The sequence below is a fragment of the Lepidochelys kempii genome, chromosome 4, assembly GCF_965140265.1.
Source record: "Lepidochelys kempii isolate rLepKem1 chromosome 4, rLepKem1.hap2, whole genome shotgun sequence".
Taxonomy (NCBI): Eukaryota; Metazoa; Chordata; order Testudines; family Cheloniidae; genus Lepidochelys; species Lepidochelys kempii.
In genome coordinates, this window is record NC_133259.1 from 83,697,831 (window position 1) to 83,716,356 (window position 18,526).

General features: G+C 37.3%; 1 protein-coding gene across 23 annotated transcripts in view; it reads right to left on the reverse strand.

Annotated features, from left to right (window-relative positions):
* Nucleotides 1–18,526, reverse strand: part of PCM1 (pericentriolar material 1) — an 89,206-nt gene that overhangs the window by 994 nt on the left and 69,686 nt on the right. For 17 of the 23 annotated variants that reach the window (XM_073341890.1, XM_073341898.1, XM_073341897.1 and 14 more), the window contains 14 exons: nucleotides 16,159–16,331; nucleotides 15,947–16,075; nucleotides 15,081–15,201; nucleotides 14,708–14,845; nucleotides 14,331–14,464; nucleotides 13,392–13,526; nucleotides 12,120–12,317; nucleotides 10,438–10,497; nucleotides 8,292–8,430; nucleotides 6,793–6,950; nucleotides 3,261–3,336; nucleotides 910–1,166; nucleotides 588–680; nucleotides 331–454 (listed from right to left, as the gene is read on the reverse strand). In XM_073341890.1, the coding sequence (XP_073197991.1) occupies nucleotides 331–454; nucleotides 588–680; nucleotides 910–1,166; nucleotides 3,261–3,336; nucleotides 6,793–6,950; nucleotides 8,292–8,430; nucleotides 10,438–10,497; nucleotides 12,120–12,317; nucleotides 13,392–13,526; nucleotides 14,331–14,464; nucleotides 14,708–14,845; nucleotides 15,081–15,201; nucleotides 15,947–16,075; nucleotides 16,159–16,331 (1,935 nt within the window). Of the gene's footprint in view, nucleotides 1–330; nucleotides 455–587; nucleotides 681–909; nucleotides 1,167–3,260; nucleotides 3,337–6,792; nucleotides 7,086–8,291; nucleotides 8,431–10,437; nucleotides 10,498–12,119; nucleotides 12,318–13,391; nucleotides 13,527–14,330; nucleotides 14,465–14,707; nucleotides 14,846–15,080; nucleotides 15,202–15,946; nucleotides 16,076–16,158; nucleotides 16,332–18,526 lie in introns of those variants that run through there. The other 6 variants (XM_073341887.1, XM_073341886.1, XM_073341905.1 and 3 more) reach the window with 4 other exon arrangements.

Below are 18,526 nucleotides of genomic sequence, written 5' to 3' on the forward strand. Positions count from 1 at the left end.
TTTTTTGGTGCAGAATTCCCCCAGGAGTAACTGACTTATAAAACTTACACAATCAGATCCTTCCTTACCATTAACTTCCATTAGAAAAGGATTGCTTCTTTAGTCACAGTCAAGAATATCCTGACTTGTAAAAATTAATGGAAGCAGCAGCAGCAAACAGAACATTTAGGTCAATACACATTTTCCAGTATGTCATAATGGAAACATTGACAATCAGAAGATTGAGTTTTCTTGCTTTACTCAGCAACAACCCTGAAGGGTTTAGACCCTAATAAAGCTTAACTCTCCCAAGAAGAGATTAAGGCGTTAGGAATTTAAAGAATCTCTCACCAGGTTCTTTTAGTGTTTGAGAGTCTCCAGCTAATTCTTCTCTTTGCATTCCATCACCATCTAGTATTGCATCAGACAAAGTGTTTGTCTGGGCTTCCGCCACCATTTTATTCATTAGATCTGCCTTGGGAGTGGATAAAACAAATGAGTTTCCAGAGTCATGTATATTTCTTCCCTTCCCGCATCCCCCCAATTTAAAAAAAAGACTCATTTTTGTGATGGGCACTTCTAAGTACAGAAAACCTCAAGCAAAATACCTCTGAATATATTGTAAGTTTAAGGGGCAAGTCTTCAACTCTCACAAAGTCATCTTCATCAGACTTTTGACTTATGTTTCCGGACCCAGCTTCCTGTTGATGACAGAATTTATGACATTTTAAGAAGAAAGTAGAGAGGTGCATGATTCTGTTCTAAGTACAGATACCTGATAACTAAAAATAAAAGAAATTAAGAGTTATATTTTAAGTGCTTGTATGCTCAATTTAACCTACAAACCGAATGAGTCTGGAGAGAAGGCTTAACTTTGAAATGACATTTTATATTTAAGAAAGACAATATGGAAACACAAATTATACGTACATATTCAGTCACTAACACAGGTGACTCTGTATCAGGGCTTCCAGCCATAGAGCTTCCTGGGCTTCCTGTCAAGGATTTGGTTTCTATGCACATTGTTTCTGATATCTGAATTTCATTTACTAGTAATGAAGGGCTTGGCTCTTCTGTTGCTGACACCTTGGTAGCACTAACAGACTCAGGTGCACTGACTGTTAGAAGTTTCTTATTCTCCAGCATATTGAGATAATGAGGCAAAATAGCAGGAACATCTTGTTCATCTAAAAACACAAAGCATTTTAAACAAGACATGGATTTTGACAAAGTAAATGGCTTCTTAATATTTTGTTTAAAAAAAAAAAACCAAAAAACAAAAAAACCAACAACCACCTTCAAATGAATAACAAAAGCAAGTTTCCAGCAGACATGAGTCAGTATGTCTTTGAAATGAACAGGAACAGAAATTAATTCTGCTGAAACATTTGAGAGGGCAACAGCCTTGTAAACACTCATTGCAAACTAAAATGAACCTAATTAAAAGCCAATATATCAAGTTACAGATACCACATATTAAATACCTTTCTGAAGTTTATAGGCTAACCTTAATATCAAGAATAATTCTGTGAATACAGAGATCAATTTTGGCAAAAAACTTGACCAATCTGCCTAATTTATAGATCAGATGCACAGTAAGCAGTTCAGTATTTCAGGCCTTTTTTTTTTTTGAAGTTATTTCAAAGCATGTATAAGAGCAATACTATAAAGCCATAATTTACAAGAAACTCATCTACCCCAGTAGGTCATTTTAAAATGTTGTCAGTGTATAAACAGTGACATCAAAATCAGAAATATTTTAAGTTTAGAAATTAGTGCAATTATTTACTGGTAAATTGCTAAAGTGCAGAAGTACACTCATTTTAAGTTGTTTGGTAATAAAACAGAGTAATCCTTCACAGAGTTTTGGAAAGTTAATCAACCTGCAGTTGTTGTTAAACCACAGATTTGTTAAGATTGTTAATTTAAAATTCTGATATTTAAATTAGCTTTTTAAATCATCCACAAACTTTATATCAAAACAAAATGTAAAATACAGTCTGCTGAAGGCAAGGTTAGTATTTTTTATGCTGAATCAGCATATCATGATTAAGTTAGTTTTCTTCCTTACACTGAAGGTATTGACAGAGACTTGTGACACTATTCCCAGTATTCAGAGTAACAGCCGTGTTAGTCTGTATTCGCAAAAAGAAAAGGAGTACTTGTGGCACCTTAGAGACTAACCAATTTATTTGAGCAAATTGGTTAGTCTCTAAGGTGCCACAAGTCCTCCTTTTCTATTCCCAGTAGCAGGTACAACTTTAGAACAGACTGGTGCATGTAGAAAGGATCTGACATGAATGTTGAAGTTAAAGCACAATTATTATTATTATGACTGATGGGAACTTAAACGGCAAATGTACAATATGAGATGCACATAACTGTCTGCCTTTTTTTTTTTTAAGTCTGCGTATGCTGCTCTTACATAAAGATTTTAAAGAGTACAGTGTGCAGAATTTCTTAATGTTTTGCATGACTGCTGAAGCACAACAGAATCCACAGAGATACAGAGCTGTCCATCTATGAGAGGAACATAGGTCAGTGCAGAAAACACAGACTACTGCTAATTGTCTGTAATAGAAAATATATCTTAGGTGAGATAAGAAGCAACCACCATGACATGCGGTAGACTTGCCATCTTTTGCCAATAAGTAGCCAAGAATAGAAGGGCAATTTATTTTTGGAACAGTTATAGGAGGGTTGACATTTTCCCATCACTTCTCTACTAGATATGTACTTGATTTAGTCCCCATCTAATGTGAGGTTTCTTACACAGTAAAGATCACTTAAATAATTTTAAAAGCCTTATACTATGGACAATGAAGGATGAAAATGGCAGGGAGTGAGAAGCTGGCACAGCAGCAATTATCTGTTGATTATGAAATTCAAACTTTACTTTCCAGTTTACTAAAACATTATCCTCCTCAGCTATTATTCACGGTTTTTCTTCTTGATACAAGAGTTATTCAATTAAAATTGTGTGAACCAGGATATCAAAACAGTCCTGAAAGTTATGCCATGGACAAATGTCAAAACGCAACCCTATCATATACACTCAATTATATTGAGGTTTCTCTTTTAAAATGCTTGTTTTTTCTCATTTAAAATAATTAGATCACAGCATGTGCAAGAATCAGTAAAGCAATCCAATTAAAATAAAATCTAAAAAATTCTTACAAGTTTATTCAACTTCTTCATTCTTGTAGAAGGCAAATTCACATGAAAGTGATAGTATGTTTTTTTTGTTATGTACATAATTTAAAGTTTTACTCAGATCTTACCTTTAGAACTAACAGATTTCTGCTTCGATGATAAAATCTCATACTCATTTGGTTTATCAGATTCATCTGTTGAAATCTATATGGCAAAAATCATGTTTAGACAATCATGTTTAATTTCTATTAGGGAGAGTTTAGTATTTCATCTAGTCTACCCCTTCCTGTCCCAAGTCCCCCGCAGCAGGTATGCTTGTTCCTTACAGTATAAGCGCCAACATCTTGTCTATATTAGTTTTAAATTCTCGGTAAGTTCCACTGTTTACTTGTTAGTTGCTCTTCCATAGATTAAAAGATCTCACTGTTAAGATGTTTTTACACAATAGCCTTCGTTTTCCTTTTACCTTATTAGTCCTCATCATAAACCCATGCATCAAACTGAAAAGCTCCTCTATAAGCATTTACATCATTCAGTACTTTTAGGCAGTTATACTTGCCTACCTCTTGTTCATTTTGCTAAATTGCCTATTTTTTAAAGGTCTTCATAGGTCAGTCCTTTCAACCCTTCACTCATTGGTAAATTAAGGAACAAGTCTCTAGAACCAAATCATACTCATTCAAGAGTTTCTAATGAACAATGAAGTGACTCAACAGCTAATAAAATACTGAAATTTTATTTTGAAATTTGCTATCATACTAGAAGGCTGGAGAGTAGCCAGTAGTTGTACCTATCTTTTTAAAAAGCTCTAGAAGTGATCCTTGAAATTACAGCCTAGTAAATTTACTTCAGTGCAGTTAAACTGCATTGAAAAAAATTTAGAATACAACTATAAGGCAAGTATTGGCACACTGGATGATGGAATGGCTTCTGCAAAGGCAAACTGAGTTTTAGTTATCTACTACAATTTTAGAGGGCCTATCAACAAAACAACGAAGAACGAACCATCACCTGACATGAACATTAACCCAGCAAAATTCAAACTGGAAATTTAAAATAAATATATTTATTTATTTAACACTGAAGGATGTGGTACATTTTCTCTCACTTGGTGTCTTTAAATCCAAGCTGGATATCTCTACAATATATGCCTTACTTCAACCATAAGTTGTTGGGCCAGATGCCAGGAATCACTATGTGAAGTTTGATGGCCTGTATTTTGCAGGTCAGACTAGATGACTGTATCAGTTCTACTTCTGACCTTAAAAATATAAGACGACAAGTGATGGGACTAGATGAATATGAAGTTTTAAATGTTGACAATGTATGAGACCTGCAAACTTCTCTGAAAAATCATCCTATTCAAAGTCAACTCTCTTCTCAAATTTTCTCTTTCCAATTTGGTGGGGGGGGGAAGGCTTTATTTATCTAGTCATTACTTATTTCTAACTTAAAGTAACAGTTTGACATCACAAATGGCTACTGACTAACTAGGTGTTATAATAAACTGAATTAACATTCACTGAAGGTGGGAAATGAACAGCAAAAATATTAAAGCTAGAAACGGTGAATTTGAATAAAGTGTGAAATGCACCCAAACTGAGTGGCGTCACAGGGTCATAATGCAACCGCCTCTCTGTCTCCACTTATGGAGGGGCGAATGCTCCAAACCAAAGTATTGCTGCCACCACATGGACCAGGTCACAACACCTGAAGTGGGGAACCTGGCCCTGTCCTATGGGACAGGAACCACTGCTGGGGGGAGTGCAGGGTGGGCTCTTTCTCCAAACCCTTCCTTCTCTCCTCCCACCCCCGCCACCCTACAGGCTCCCTGCTCTCTCCCAATCATGGATATATTGTGGTTTTCATGCACCTCTGCTGTAAAATGTATTAAAAATTGGCATGCCAAATTCTAGTCTTAATTGTAAGGCCAGAAGATACAACTGATCATCTAGTCTGACCTCCTACATATAACACAGGCCATAGGACTTGCCTTTGAACAAGAACATCTCTCTTTTTGAAAAACATCCAATATTGATTTAAAAGTTTCCATAATGGAGAATCCACCACAACCCTTGATAAGATGTTCTAATAGTTAGTTATCCTCACTATTAAAAAATTACATCTTATTTCCAGTCTGAATTTGTCTAGCTTCAACTGCTAACCATTGGATCTTGGTCTCCTATATTGAAGAGCCCTCTTATCAAATTTCTGTTCCCCATATAGGTTTTCCAATTCTTTTATCACTCTCAAGGCTCATCTCCGAACCATCTTTAATTTATCAACAATCTTCTTGAACTGTGCACAGCAGAACTGGACACAGTATTCCAGTGAGGTTGCACTAATGCCCAATATAGAAGTAATATAGCCTCCCTACTCATATCAAGATTGCCTGAGTTACAGATCCAAGGATTGCATTAGCTCCTGTTAGCTACAGGGTCACACTGGGTGCTCATGTTCAGCTGATTATCCTGGGAAGCAGTGATTCTGAAAAAGATTTGGGAGTCATGGTGGAAAGAATCTCCCATTCCTTAAGTATGGCCTACATTCTTTGCTCCCAAATGCATGACTTTAAATTTTGGCCATATTAAAACACATTGCTTGCTTACCAATTGATCAAGATCACTTTGTATCAGTGATCTGCCCTCTTCCTTTATTTAGAACTCCCCCAACCTTTGTCCCATCTGCAAACTTTATCAGTAATGATTTTTGTTTTCTTCCAGGTCTTTGATAAAAACATTAAATACCACAGGATCATAGAATCATAGAATCTCAGGGTTGGAAGGGACCCCAGAAGGTCATCTAGTCCAACCCCCTGCTCAAAGCAGGACCAATTCCCAGTTAAATCATCCCAGCCAGGGCTTTGTCAAGCCTGACCTTAAAAACCTCTAAGGAAGGAGATTCTACCACCTCCCTAGGTAACGCATTCCAGTGTTTCACCACCCTCTTAGTGAAAAAGTTTTTCCTAATATCCAATCTAAACCTCCCCCACTGCAACTTGAGACCATTACTCCTCGTTCTGTCATCTGCTACCATTGAGAACAGTCTAGAGCCATCCTCTTTGGAACCCCCTTTCAGGTAGTTGAAAGCAGCTATCAAATCCCCCCTCATTCTTCTCTTCTGCAGGCTAAACAATCCCAGCTCCCTCAGCCTCTCCTCATAACTCATGTGTTCCAGTCCCCTAATCATTTTTGTTGCCCTTCGCTGGACTCTCTCCAATTTATCCACATCCTTCTTGAAGTGTGGGGCCCAAAACTGGACACAGTACTCCAGATGAGGCCTCACCAATGTCGAATAGAGGGGAACGATCACGTCCCTCGATCTGCTCGCTATGCCCCTACTTATACATCCCAAAATGCCATTGGCCTTCTTGGCAACAAGGGCACACTGCTGACTCATATCCAGCTTCTCGTCCACTGTCACCCCTAGGTCCTTTTCTGCAGAACTGATCATGCAAATATCCTTACTAACAAGAACTCAAGAAGAATGTATGACAGGAAAAAGGGTATCCACGTATAATATTTCTTTAAACAACCCTAGTAAGTGTAAAAGAAGAAAGGACTGGCATTCAAGAGTACAATGCATAGGTAACTTCCCTTCATTAAAATATTTTTTGGGTACCAAGTAGGTTAGCTAAGGTTTGTAGAACTCTGATAATACCTGTCCTTGTTCATTTTCAACTGTAGTGTCATTGCTGGCTTGCAGTGAAGTCTGGACATCCACAGGTCCTTCTTCAAACTCTTCTATTTCGTCATCTTCATTCTCATCTTCCCCACTTCCATAATTAGTTAGAGCTTGTGTTTCCGCTTTAGACAAACCTGAAGTCAGTCAATGCAAGAGTTTCAATATAGCTTAATCACTGATATAAGTTATACCGGCTCTTCATTAAAACTCTTGTCCTCGGTATTTCAAAAAAAATAAAATTCAGACTTTAAGTAAGTTCTCTTCATATTCTGGAATAGGAGATAAGGCAACATTAGATACCTAGAACCTCAATATAACATGATAAATTATACGTCTGTGAGAATGGTTATGACCTGTAATTGTCTTGTGAGACCTTTTCCTGGAATGCAAATATTCTACAGAAACCTGACTGGAAGTACCACCGAACACCACTGCTGTGCTGTAATGTAATTAAGTACTTTTATTTATTGTAAGTCTACTTGAAGAGTACAACCATGGTGGAAGCAGAGATATTCAAGGATGGAACACAGGGACATAATTAGGAATAATGCAATGAAGGAAAACATTTAGGTGGAATACTCAGGAAAAGTGTAGTGATAACAATTAGAGCTGAACTGCAGAATCAGAATAATAAAAAGAGAATGAAAGCCATTAGGGCTTGAAAAGATTCATATGAAGAGAGACTGAAAAGACAAATTATCTGCCTTAAAAAGGAGAGGAAAAAGAGGGAAATGATAAATAATGGTACAGAGAAGGTAGATTATAAACTTCTATTTCCCTGCATCTCAACATACGAACTTTCACTGAAATTTAAAGGAAATACTTTCTTCAAACAATGCATTAATAGAGTGCAGAACTCATTGTCAGACGATATCACAGAAACCAAGAACATGACAAGATTCAAAAAGTGGACATATATGTGAACAACAAAAATAGTTATTAAAGTAAGAAAAAAATCAGAAGGGATGTAAACCACATGCTTCAACGTTTAAGACAATCTAACTAGGAGAGATCATGCATGACAAGGCCTTCACAGGAGATGAGGTGGGGGATTTATCCCACATCTGCCTAATGTGGGGTTTCTTGACCCATCCTCTGAAGCTGGCCTGGTGGCTGGCCAATGTTAGACACAGGTTACTAGACTATATGGACCATGGATTTGATCCACTATGAGAATTCCTGTAAGATACAAATCCATGGAATAAATTTGCTAAGTAGTGGAAGCTCCACTGCTTTTGGTATTTAAACCTAGACTGGACAAAATACTAGAAAATGTAGTACTGGAAATAATCGTGCATAGAGAGGAGAATAAACTAGATGAGTTAATAGAAAACTGAGATAAGACCTATTAACCTTATGCATGTATAGCTCACACGAACAGTACATCATTAAAAATGTTGTCATAAAATTAGTTGCATGAAGTTACAGTAAAAATCTGAGTAACAACCTATCAAAACAATTAAAAAAACACTTACTTATAGACACCGGACAGCCTTCACTCTCCTCATCTTCCTCCTGATCAGAAGCATCAGATCTCATACTTTGAGGAACTTCACCATCATTGTATATTTCTGATTCTTGTGTGGGTTTAACTGTTTCAGTTTCATCCTTGTCCTAGCCATAAGTAAAAGTAAACCTCTATTGAATAGATTTTCCCCTTATTCTGGACAAGAAGATTATTGTTACAATTAAGTGCATTGCCTCTGCTGTACTCTGCACTAAAAACTTAGAAGCATCAGGAGAAAAAGCACCCAATGTAACAGATTAAGTATCATGAAAGGCCAGAAGAATCTGATCCTAGACACTAATGCATAAAAGCAACTGAATATAGGTTGTCTTTGAAGCTGAGTCCCTCACCCACAATGTCCTCCCTGCTCAGAATAATACCCTTGTTTTTCCTCATAGAAACAACATTCACAATTGCTTAGAGAAGAGTTCTCAGCAGTATGCCTTTTCTTCTTTAAAGACAGAAAGAACTGGGAAAAAGAACGGATATAAAAGCATAAACTCGGCCTGTGTGCAAAGATGTGTTTGAAACAGACAGATCAAATCTAACACATACTCAGTAGCCTTAGACTACTTTATGGAGGCTTGGTGGGAACCAGGCAACTTCAGATCCCAAGAAGACCTCAGAATAGACACCAGGACATTTAGAAGTTTCCAAGACTTCTTTCATGCCAAAGGAGGTGGATCCTTAGACAGACCCAGAACTAAAGGATTCCAAGAGTCTAGTCTTCAGGCTCCTACAGTAAGCTAGTGCAGCATTGTTCACTATCCTCCACCTGTAAGAAGTAAACCCTGTGCGCACAAAGCAACCTCAAAGAATATTCATGTGCAAGGCACAGACAGACAAGGCATGTGACTCTTAACATCAAATGAGTGACACCAAGCACAGTTCAAATCTTGCCAGCTTGCAGAGATCTGCCACAGAGCCTACCAACACCACAACCCTGAGTAACAGAGAGGGAAATAAGATAGCTGACAGAGCTGAGTGGTCATTTGGAGTCAAAAGAAGCAGGAGTTGTTGATCATCACACAACGGTGATTAGTCAAATAATCCACACAAAAACCATGCTAATCATGAAGGGTGCAGAAAAAGGTTCCTATCCTCATAGCTAGCCATTATCAAGAAGGAGCTGAAAGTGGCTGGAGTCACAACTCCTCTTTATAACCTCTTTGTTTGGACCTGCAAAGTGGTCACTTTGCTATGCTTTTCAAGATGATTCTGCATTCACAGCACTGAGGGAAAACATCCCACAATGAGGCACTACAGAGGCAATTTTTGAGAACAAGTACTGAAAAGAAATAATGATGTGGTTCTACTCTGAAGAGAGATATTAAAAAAGATATTGAGAAATTCCATGTTTATTGTGTCTATTTCTACATCAATTCTGCTAAGTTTATAAGCTATTTTTGTTTGTTTTAAACTACCAACCCTGCAAACTATTACTGGGATCTCAAAGTCAATCTGGCTCTTTCACACTTGCATCACCGTTAACAGAGATCCTGCAGGTCTCATTATGGTTTCAGTTAAACCTGATGTAACCTTTGTGTTCAAAGAGATTTCACAACTGTGAATGTCTTTAATGGGGATGCACAAAGATAACTGAGGGCAGAATCTGGTGCTGCAACAAGAATTTAATGCATAAGAAATCGAATTAAACTCGTGTCTGTAATGGCTCTGCTGTGCTAACAGAATGAAAATGAGTAAATCTTGGTCACTAAGTAATCTGCCATTATTGAATACATACAGAAGGGTATTTACTGATTAAGGAAGTTCACTTTCTTCTACATAAATCATTTTTCAGAAAGCTGCACTTTAAAAGATAGGTTACAGTACACATTGTGTTTCAGAGACAACTAAAGTAAAGAGTTGGTAACAGTCTAAGGAGACAGAAGAGGTATTAATAGGATATTTTCAATCAAAATTGAAATTCTGAAATATTTGCTTTCCAATAATCAGAGTTAAATGGATTGTTCAGAGACATTGGGTTTGTATTATCACTTTTGTTCAAATCACTACTAAAAATGCACTGAAAGTGATAACCACTAATGACTTCTGAAATTCTCCTACAAAAGGAGGAAAGACCGTTACAGTTTTAAAAAATAAGTATAACCTACTTTGTCTTCATCAATATCTTCAGCGGATGAACGAACGCCTACCTCAAGAACTCTCTTTGCCTAGAAGACAACCAATTAAATTATCTTCAATTCTGAACTGAAAATATCCCTTTTACAAAAATTTAGTCTACATATAAATCCACATTTAAATCAGAAATGGCTTTGAAATACTGAAAAAAATTGACTAAGCAGTGTCATACCCTTACTTAGAATTATGTTTATATATCATGCCTACTATTATAAATTCAAACTAAAAAATTGCAATAAAATACTCTAGCAAATATTTCTCAAGTCTTGCTGTAGTTTTTGAAGGGATACATCTTTAAATAGGTGTCATCACTATCTGGGAATTACAATACTCATTCAGAAATGCTTTGCTGGGTTTCTTACTGTTTAGTTATGTTTTAAATGAATATTTAGGACTCTTGTACTATCCCAATTTCACAGATATGTTCTATTCACATTAAAATGAAATTAGTTGAGCTGCATTTTTTTTAATTTGAGACTTCTAAAGAAAGCTACTAGGACTTCCATTAAAATATAAAATGGGAACAATTACAGTATATAAAAGGAAGTAATTAAGTAGTTGCGTAATGCTATGGTGGGGTAGTATTAATTTAGATTATACAAAGTATTTTTGTTATAATTTAGTTTTTTCTACGGTAAGTTCATTATGAACCCTGAGGATGCTGCTATGACATTCTTTAAGTGCCACCATGTGATCCCACAGCCTAGAACTAACAGTGATCATGATACATGCTGCTGGAATAGATGGTGCCAACAATACTCTTATTTTCATTACAGGAGGAGAATTTCTATTACATTCTTATTCATCGATTCCAAGGCCAGAAGGGACCATTGTTTTTATCTAGTTTGACTTCCTGTGCAAGACAAGACATAGAAATTTCCACAAAATAATTCCTGTTTGAACTAGAGCACATCTTTTAGAAAAAAAGATCCAGACTTGATTTAAAAATTGCCCATGATGAAGAATCCATCACAACCTTTGGTGTTGTTCCAATTGTTGTTTACCTTCACTGTTAAAAACATACGCCTTATTTCCAAACTGAATTTGTCCACCTTCAACTTGCATGTTTCTTTTTAATAAGAGGTTAACATTTTATTTACATTCCTTATTGAAGTTAGTCATACTTCCAAGAAACCCTGCCAAAACTGAAACTTTGCCAGACTGGTCATTGACATAGCAGCTTAAGTAGTATTTCTGCAAAACTTTAGTCTCACTGAAGTAGTGGATGAAAGGGCAGAAGGTGCAGGGCTAGAGAAGTGGTGCAGTGGGGAAATTGAAAGAACAAACTCATGAGCCCAATTCTACAACTATTTACTCAAATGAATAATCTCATTAACTTTAATGGGACAATTGACCTAAGTAAACTCACTCGTGCATATTTATAAGGTTGGACCCTATGTTTTTTGCTTATGTGGAAAAACAGAAAAATGTGACAGAAAGAGCATTCTCTCTGAAATCTTCCATGCACTAGGCCACTGATGTGTCTATATAGAATCATTTTTACTGTGATGTCACATTAATAGAAATAAGTTTTTAGAAGTCATATGTTCTTTTTTTCCTAGGAAAAGTTTTTAAAATAATTAAGTTAAACATATACATATCAACTGAAACCAGAAAAATTACATGCTTAAAAGAAAAAGCTTAAGCAGTTAACCTCTTTATCATAAGGTTGTATCACTCCCGCTGCTTCCATTTTACTTTTGCATCTTTGTTTTACAGTAATACTGTTGCTGTCCAAGTCTTTCATGAGTTTAAAGAAGGCTAGTTCATTAAATAAAACTTCAGAGATCTCCACAAGAAGATCCTCTCCACAATCTTTTAGTTTTCTACCAGCAAATTTTGCCAGTGAATCCTGTCAAAAGAAAAATAGTTCTTCAGTTTGAGTCATGATCTTAAAACTGAAATGAAGACTAAACAGCTTTTCCTTATATACCCCTGAAGATCAGGAACTTAGCATATTACAAACAGAGCTAAGCTAGTTAGAAAGATTGTCTAGGTAGCTTGTTTAAGTGAAATCCATCATGACGTAACATGGAGCTCCTCGTTACCAGGTCATGGCTCTGAATTGGCCCCAAGCCTATGGCAGTAAAAATTCATGATCACTTGATGACTTTCCAGTGATCCACATGAAGTAAATTTCTAGTTTCAGCATGATACAAGTCTCTGCCCACAAACAAAACCATCATTATGGTTACCTTTAAAGGCAATCTCAGCAGATGTATTTCTCCACAAGTATTTTATTTTAAATATTTGTTCATATTTTATAATTAAGTTGCTGCTTGTTGTGGAAGGTATCACGATTCCCAGAACTTCACTGTTCTTTGTATCCAGGCATATAATAGGCCAAAACACAAGACGAGGGCAACACAAACTTGTCTACTCACATTGCTCAATTCTGTTATAGAGAACCATATATAAAGTGCTCTCAGTACTGTCAACACACACAATCACTGCGGTTTCTGGGCACTAATGACAGGGCAGTTTAATTTTAATCAAATACTTGACTTTCTGACCAAATTCCAAGTTACGTTAATATCAATTATGCTGGCAGCTGGTTCATAGGTTTCAAATCTATATTCATGTTGCCAGATTTGTACTACTGTCTGATCCTGAGAAACCAGTTGAGCGTGAGATATCAGAAGAGGTGATATTTATGTGAGGAAACAATGTACTATTTTATTAATATGTCAAAGAAGAAGGAAGAAGAGAGGCAAGGGTTTGTGTCACTGAAAGTATGCTCGATTGGAAATTTATTACCTGATTTTCAGAAGTCAGTTGAAGCTGCAAGTTGCTAGGCACTATTGAAAATCAAGATCACTATAGTACAGTTTTAAGGAATGTTTACACAAGAGATTATGTATCTTCTGCAAAGTATCCAATTTGCAATATAGCCCAAAACAAAAATTTATGAAGAGAAGTTACTGACCTGCAGTATGCCACCAAGTTGCTTATGAAAAAATTTCACAAATTCTTTGCTTTCATCATTTTGTTGTGTAAGAGTCAGGACCATACGTCTTACTGATGTCAATAGCTGAGAAGAGCATACTTCATCCATGTGTTCCTAGAAAATCCCAGGGGATAAAGAAAATTATCACGACTTTAAAAAGTGGTCACTACATCATATCTTGAAGCTGACTTTTACAGACAGACATTTTTCCAGAACTGTAACATGTTCTGGGAACACAGTTAAAGCATGGTTCAGTTTCATCCTATTCACGTGGCACAACCAAGTTGTGTTTTTAACCCATGTCATAACCTTAATGGTCCCACACAGGAGGAATTATAGTGAAGACCTTATTTATATAAAATTTAAGCCTAACCTAGTCCTATTCCACCTTCCCAATATAGTTACTTCACACCAGCCACCAGAAATTTTACAACCATCTTATGATCTTCAGATACTCCGTGGCTGTGAACATTTAAAACCCTATATATGCTGGATGGCACTGTTAAAAGATATGTACAGTTGTAAGCCTCTTTGAATTCATAGGCAAACCTTAAAAGTTCCCACCATCAGGAATTGTGTTAAACCATCAGGCTATAGAGGTCAGCCAGTAGGAATTATTTAAAATGTCAGCCAGTAGGAATTATTGTCACAGATCTAACTAACTTACATTGTGTGCAGATTACGGTGGTGACAACGTCAGAGTAAGATTGCTTGTAAATTAATCATTTCTGCATTTACACTTCAACTTGAAAAAGTTAGTTTTAGAGTAGATGGGGTCCAAAATTTATCTTAAATTGGAAAGTTAGTTTAAACCATACGTATAGAGAAGCTACTGCTGCTTCATAATTTGTTTTTGTACAACTATGTTGTGTGATAATTTTCCTGATGAACAAAAGTTCAGAAATAAAAATCTCTTACCTTCAGAAAAGGGATGACCTCTTTCATAATTGCTTTAATCTGTCGGTCAAGCTGCTGAGTATCTATACGAGGACATGGAACAGAAGAAACTTCACTAGGCTGTGGCACACAGGGACTCTCGCCAGTAGATTGACCTAGTAAAATGAAGTGTATTCAAACCATAAGATATCTCCATTTAATAAGTATCAGTTTCAAAAAGTAAACTGTACTTTTAAGTTAAAACTACATGTTTAGTTATGGCAGAAATCCTATGCAACTTAACTAAAAATTACAGCAAAGTACAATTAAGATGGAACTGAATTGTCAGGTGAATAGTTCCTGATATCTACAGATACTGTTTTCAAACACAAAATAAAAATACTTATATATGTGCAAACCTTCTAATTTAACAGCAGAGGCACTCTGGAGATTACTACAGCAGCCTTCGGAGTCAAGGGTACTTTCTGCTTCAGTTTTCATACGCTCATATTCCCTCATCCTAGCCAATGCCTGATCTAAGTGAATCACGGTGTTGCCTATGTTTAGAGCAAAAATACTTTTTATAAGTTTTTTAAAATGTACATTAAGGTTTGCATATGCAAACACAATCTGCATAATTGTAATAACGAATTAAAAAGTAAGGTTATATTTACGTTTAAGAGCCATAATTACATAATTACTTATACAGGAGGTATATATTTTAGAGTTAATCAAAAGTATTTAAGTGTTTCACATACATTAATTGCCAGTATTATACTATATAACATTTACCAAGATCATCAGTGGCAAAAGGTTCAAAATTTGACGATGTAGACATGGTACTGCCATTGTCCGCATCATTTTGTTCACAATCTCTACTTGCTCCTGTGTCAAAGTTCTTCTCAAAAGTTTCCTAAAAAATATACCAACAAATTTACACAAAGCAAGCATATGTCCTGCTTCCTCAAATATCCCAGCAAGCCACTGATTCTCTCTTCACCCTGCCCCTAAGGTTACAAAATGTGTTCCCAGACTTCCATACTGGGAATGACCTAACTTATGAAGGAGATAACATAGGGTGCTTCTATATTGATCTATTTTGTATCTTTATATAGGTAACGTAATTGAATAGGGCATTGCTGTTAGTGATTTCGTAACAAACTACGGAAAGTTTTAAGTCTTTGGGATTCTAGTGGGAAGTGCCGTCACTCCCTATAAACAGCCCCATTTAGAGAATCTCTCATCCTCCCACTCCTGAAGCAATTTTGACAGCTGATGGATTGAAGAGAATTGCTGCAAGTTCCTGATAGAATCTCTGTCTCAGATAGGAAGTAATCTGGGCTATTTACATTAACTGCACGGCACTGAGTCTTGCTTCCATTCATACCAGCTTTTATGCTAGTTTTCAATATTAAATGAGACAAGATTCTACATAATTTCCATGTGAAGATATCCTGTAGCAAGCTTCTTCTTACAAGCAAGTGACTACTTATAAGCTAGTGTGGGTTTTGGAAAACAAGTCATTATGGTGAGTGCAGCATAACAACCTGCACAGAAACTGAAAGATGAAGAAATGAATTTCATATTAAACTAGTTTCTGAAGATAAAATAAAAAAATAAAATTTTAAAAAAACACAAAACAAACCAAAAAACCTTACATCATCAGTTGTAGCAAGACTTTCACTAGGAGTAAGTTCAGAGTTTGAAGCCATCCATGTAGCTGAATTCAGAGACTTCGTGCATTCTCCTTTTTCATTGTTCTCAGATATGTGTCTAGTCACTATATCCTAGAAAAGATAATGAATCTTAAAATCTATATTGTGAAGAAAGTTTATTCAATGCATAAATGTAAATAAAATGTTTTGCATACCTGTAACGCATACAATGCTCTTTGCCTCAAGTAGTCTGTATTTAGCAGCTGAAGCTCATGGAAAAGTTCAATAAGAAAATGTGGACGAGATTCATTTTGAGATATCAGAGTAGCTACTTCAGAATAAATGGTGTCTCGCAAAGCTTCAAACATGGAAAGATCACTACCAGTTTCTGTAGAAGAATAAAGGAGCCAGTCTATGTTCATGAAATTCTTGATAGTTCTTTCTCTATTGACATATACCTCAATTATATTTGAAAACTTTACCTTGGATTCAGCTTACATTTTAAGCAGCTGAGCAAGTTTACTGTTTCTTAAAGCTTAGTATTTCCCGAAGGCTACAAAGATTTAAACATAATACAATTACATTTTAGACCAGTGGTTTTCAATTTTTTTTAATTTGCGGACCCCTAAAAGATTTAAAATGTGAATGTGGACCCCTTTGAGAATCTTAAGAGTCTGCAGACCACCAGGGGTCCACGGGCCACACGTCGAAAACCACTGTTTTAGACAGTTTGTCTTCATGTAAGTATTTATGTATAACATAATAATTAAAATGTACCATACACGCCCATGTATTAGAAATTAGGACAAGCTTTTTGTCTTTGTTGTTTTTCTTAAGCTTCTGAATGAAAACTTTAAAGGTGTGGCATATAATTGAGTATATTATGCACAAACACATATATATGGACACAGGTTTTGAGAGTAGGTAGAACGCTTTTTGAAAACCAGGCCTCTAAGATATTTCAAGCTTGGCATCCAAAATCACAAGCTTACTTTTGAAAAATCTAGCATTATACATAACATATCCTCTTTAAAGAAAGAAGGAAACAAAGAAAATCTGGGCTGGTGCTAATTTCTACATTCTAAAGGGGATATTCACCAAACTGCTTAAGTCCCAACAAAACCTTCTGCAACACTTAAATCCTACTGATAGGCTGCACATGGGGAGGGAGAATACAATGGCTGTGGATGGGAAAAGAGTCTCCCTCCTAACTATGAACAGGCTAGTGCAGACAGGGGCCTAGCCCAAAGAACATATGCTTAGAGGAATCCAGTGGCCCACAAATGCCAGGGGGCAAAGGCTAACATTCCAGTAATGCTACAACAGGACTAAATTTCATCCCAGCTTCATTTGAGAGAAAGAGAGATACTAATTGAGCTTTTTGCAGAAGTGAATTTATTCCTCAGATTTTAGACTCTCACCTCTTATTGTTTGTTCAACATTTTGATAAGGATGCAAGGATAAAAAGGATCTCCATTCATTTGAAAATAAAGTACTGTACTCCTGAGGAAATTCTGTGCCAAAAAATTGAAAATTCTGTGCACATTTTAAAATTCTGCGTATTTTGTCAAAATAACACAATGTAATCGCACTATTTTCAAATACTTGCTGACAAGTATTTTGAAATAAATTACCAAAATAAATTGAGAATGGTCCAATTATACTGTTATGATGTTACGGTGCTATTTTGACAAAAAATATGCAGAACTTTGCAGAATTTTAAAATTTTGGTGCAGAATTCCCTCAAGAGCACCAGGGTTCTTTGTGGTACAATCTGGGTGCAGGCAGCTCGGTGGCGGTTTGGGTGGGATCTGGATCCACAGGGGCTTGTTGGGGCTTCTGGGTGTAGGGGGACTGGGACTCTGCAGGGGAGTTCAGGTGAAGGTGGTTAGGGCTCAGTGGTGGGGGGTCTGGGTGTGGGGGGTTCAGCGAGGGTGCTGGGGGAGTGAGGCTTAGTGGGGTGGGGGATCAGGGTGCAGCTGGTTGGGGGTTCAGCAGAGGTGCGAGAGGAGTGGGTCTTGGTGGGGTGGGGATCTGGGTGCAGCTGGTTGGGGCTCGGTGGGGTGGGGAGTCCAGGTGTGGGGGGCTCCCAATGTAAGGGGGGAGCTTTTGGGGGATGGGTGCAAGGGGCGAGTGGAGTGAGGGGACTCATGGGGGGGGGTTCTGGGTGCAGAGACTCCCAATGCAGGGGGTGAGGTTTGGTGGGGGACGGAGGGTGAGACTTGGCAGGGGGTCCAGATGCACAGGGGTTGGGTGGACAGAGGAGCAGTTCCCTGTATTGTGACACCCTCCCACCCTGTGGCTGAGGAGCGATGGGGCCAGAAAGCAGGGGGAGGGATAGCTCAGTGGTTTGAGCATTTGCCTGCTGAACCCTGGGTTGTGAGTTCAATCCTTGAGGGGGCCATTTAGGGATCTGGGGCAAAAATTGGGGATTGGTCCTGCTTAGAGCAGGGGGTTGGACTAGTGACCTCCTGAGGTCCCTTCCAACCCTGATATTCTGTGATTCTGGGAGGGATCACTGTATGAGGAGCTGCTCCCCCTGTCCGCCTACCCCCCATGCATCCAGACCCCCCACACACCCAC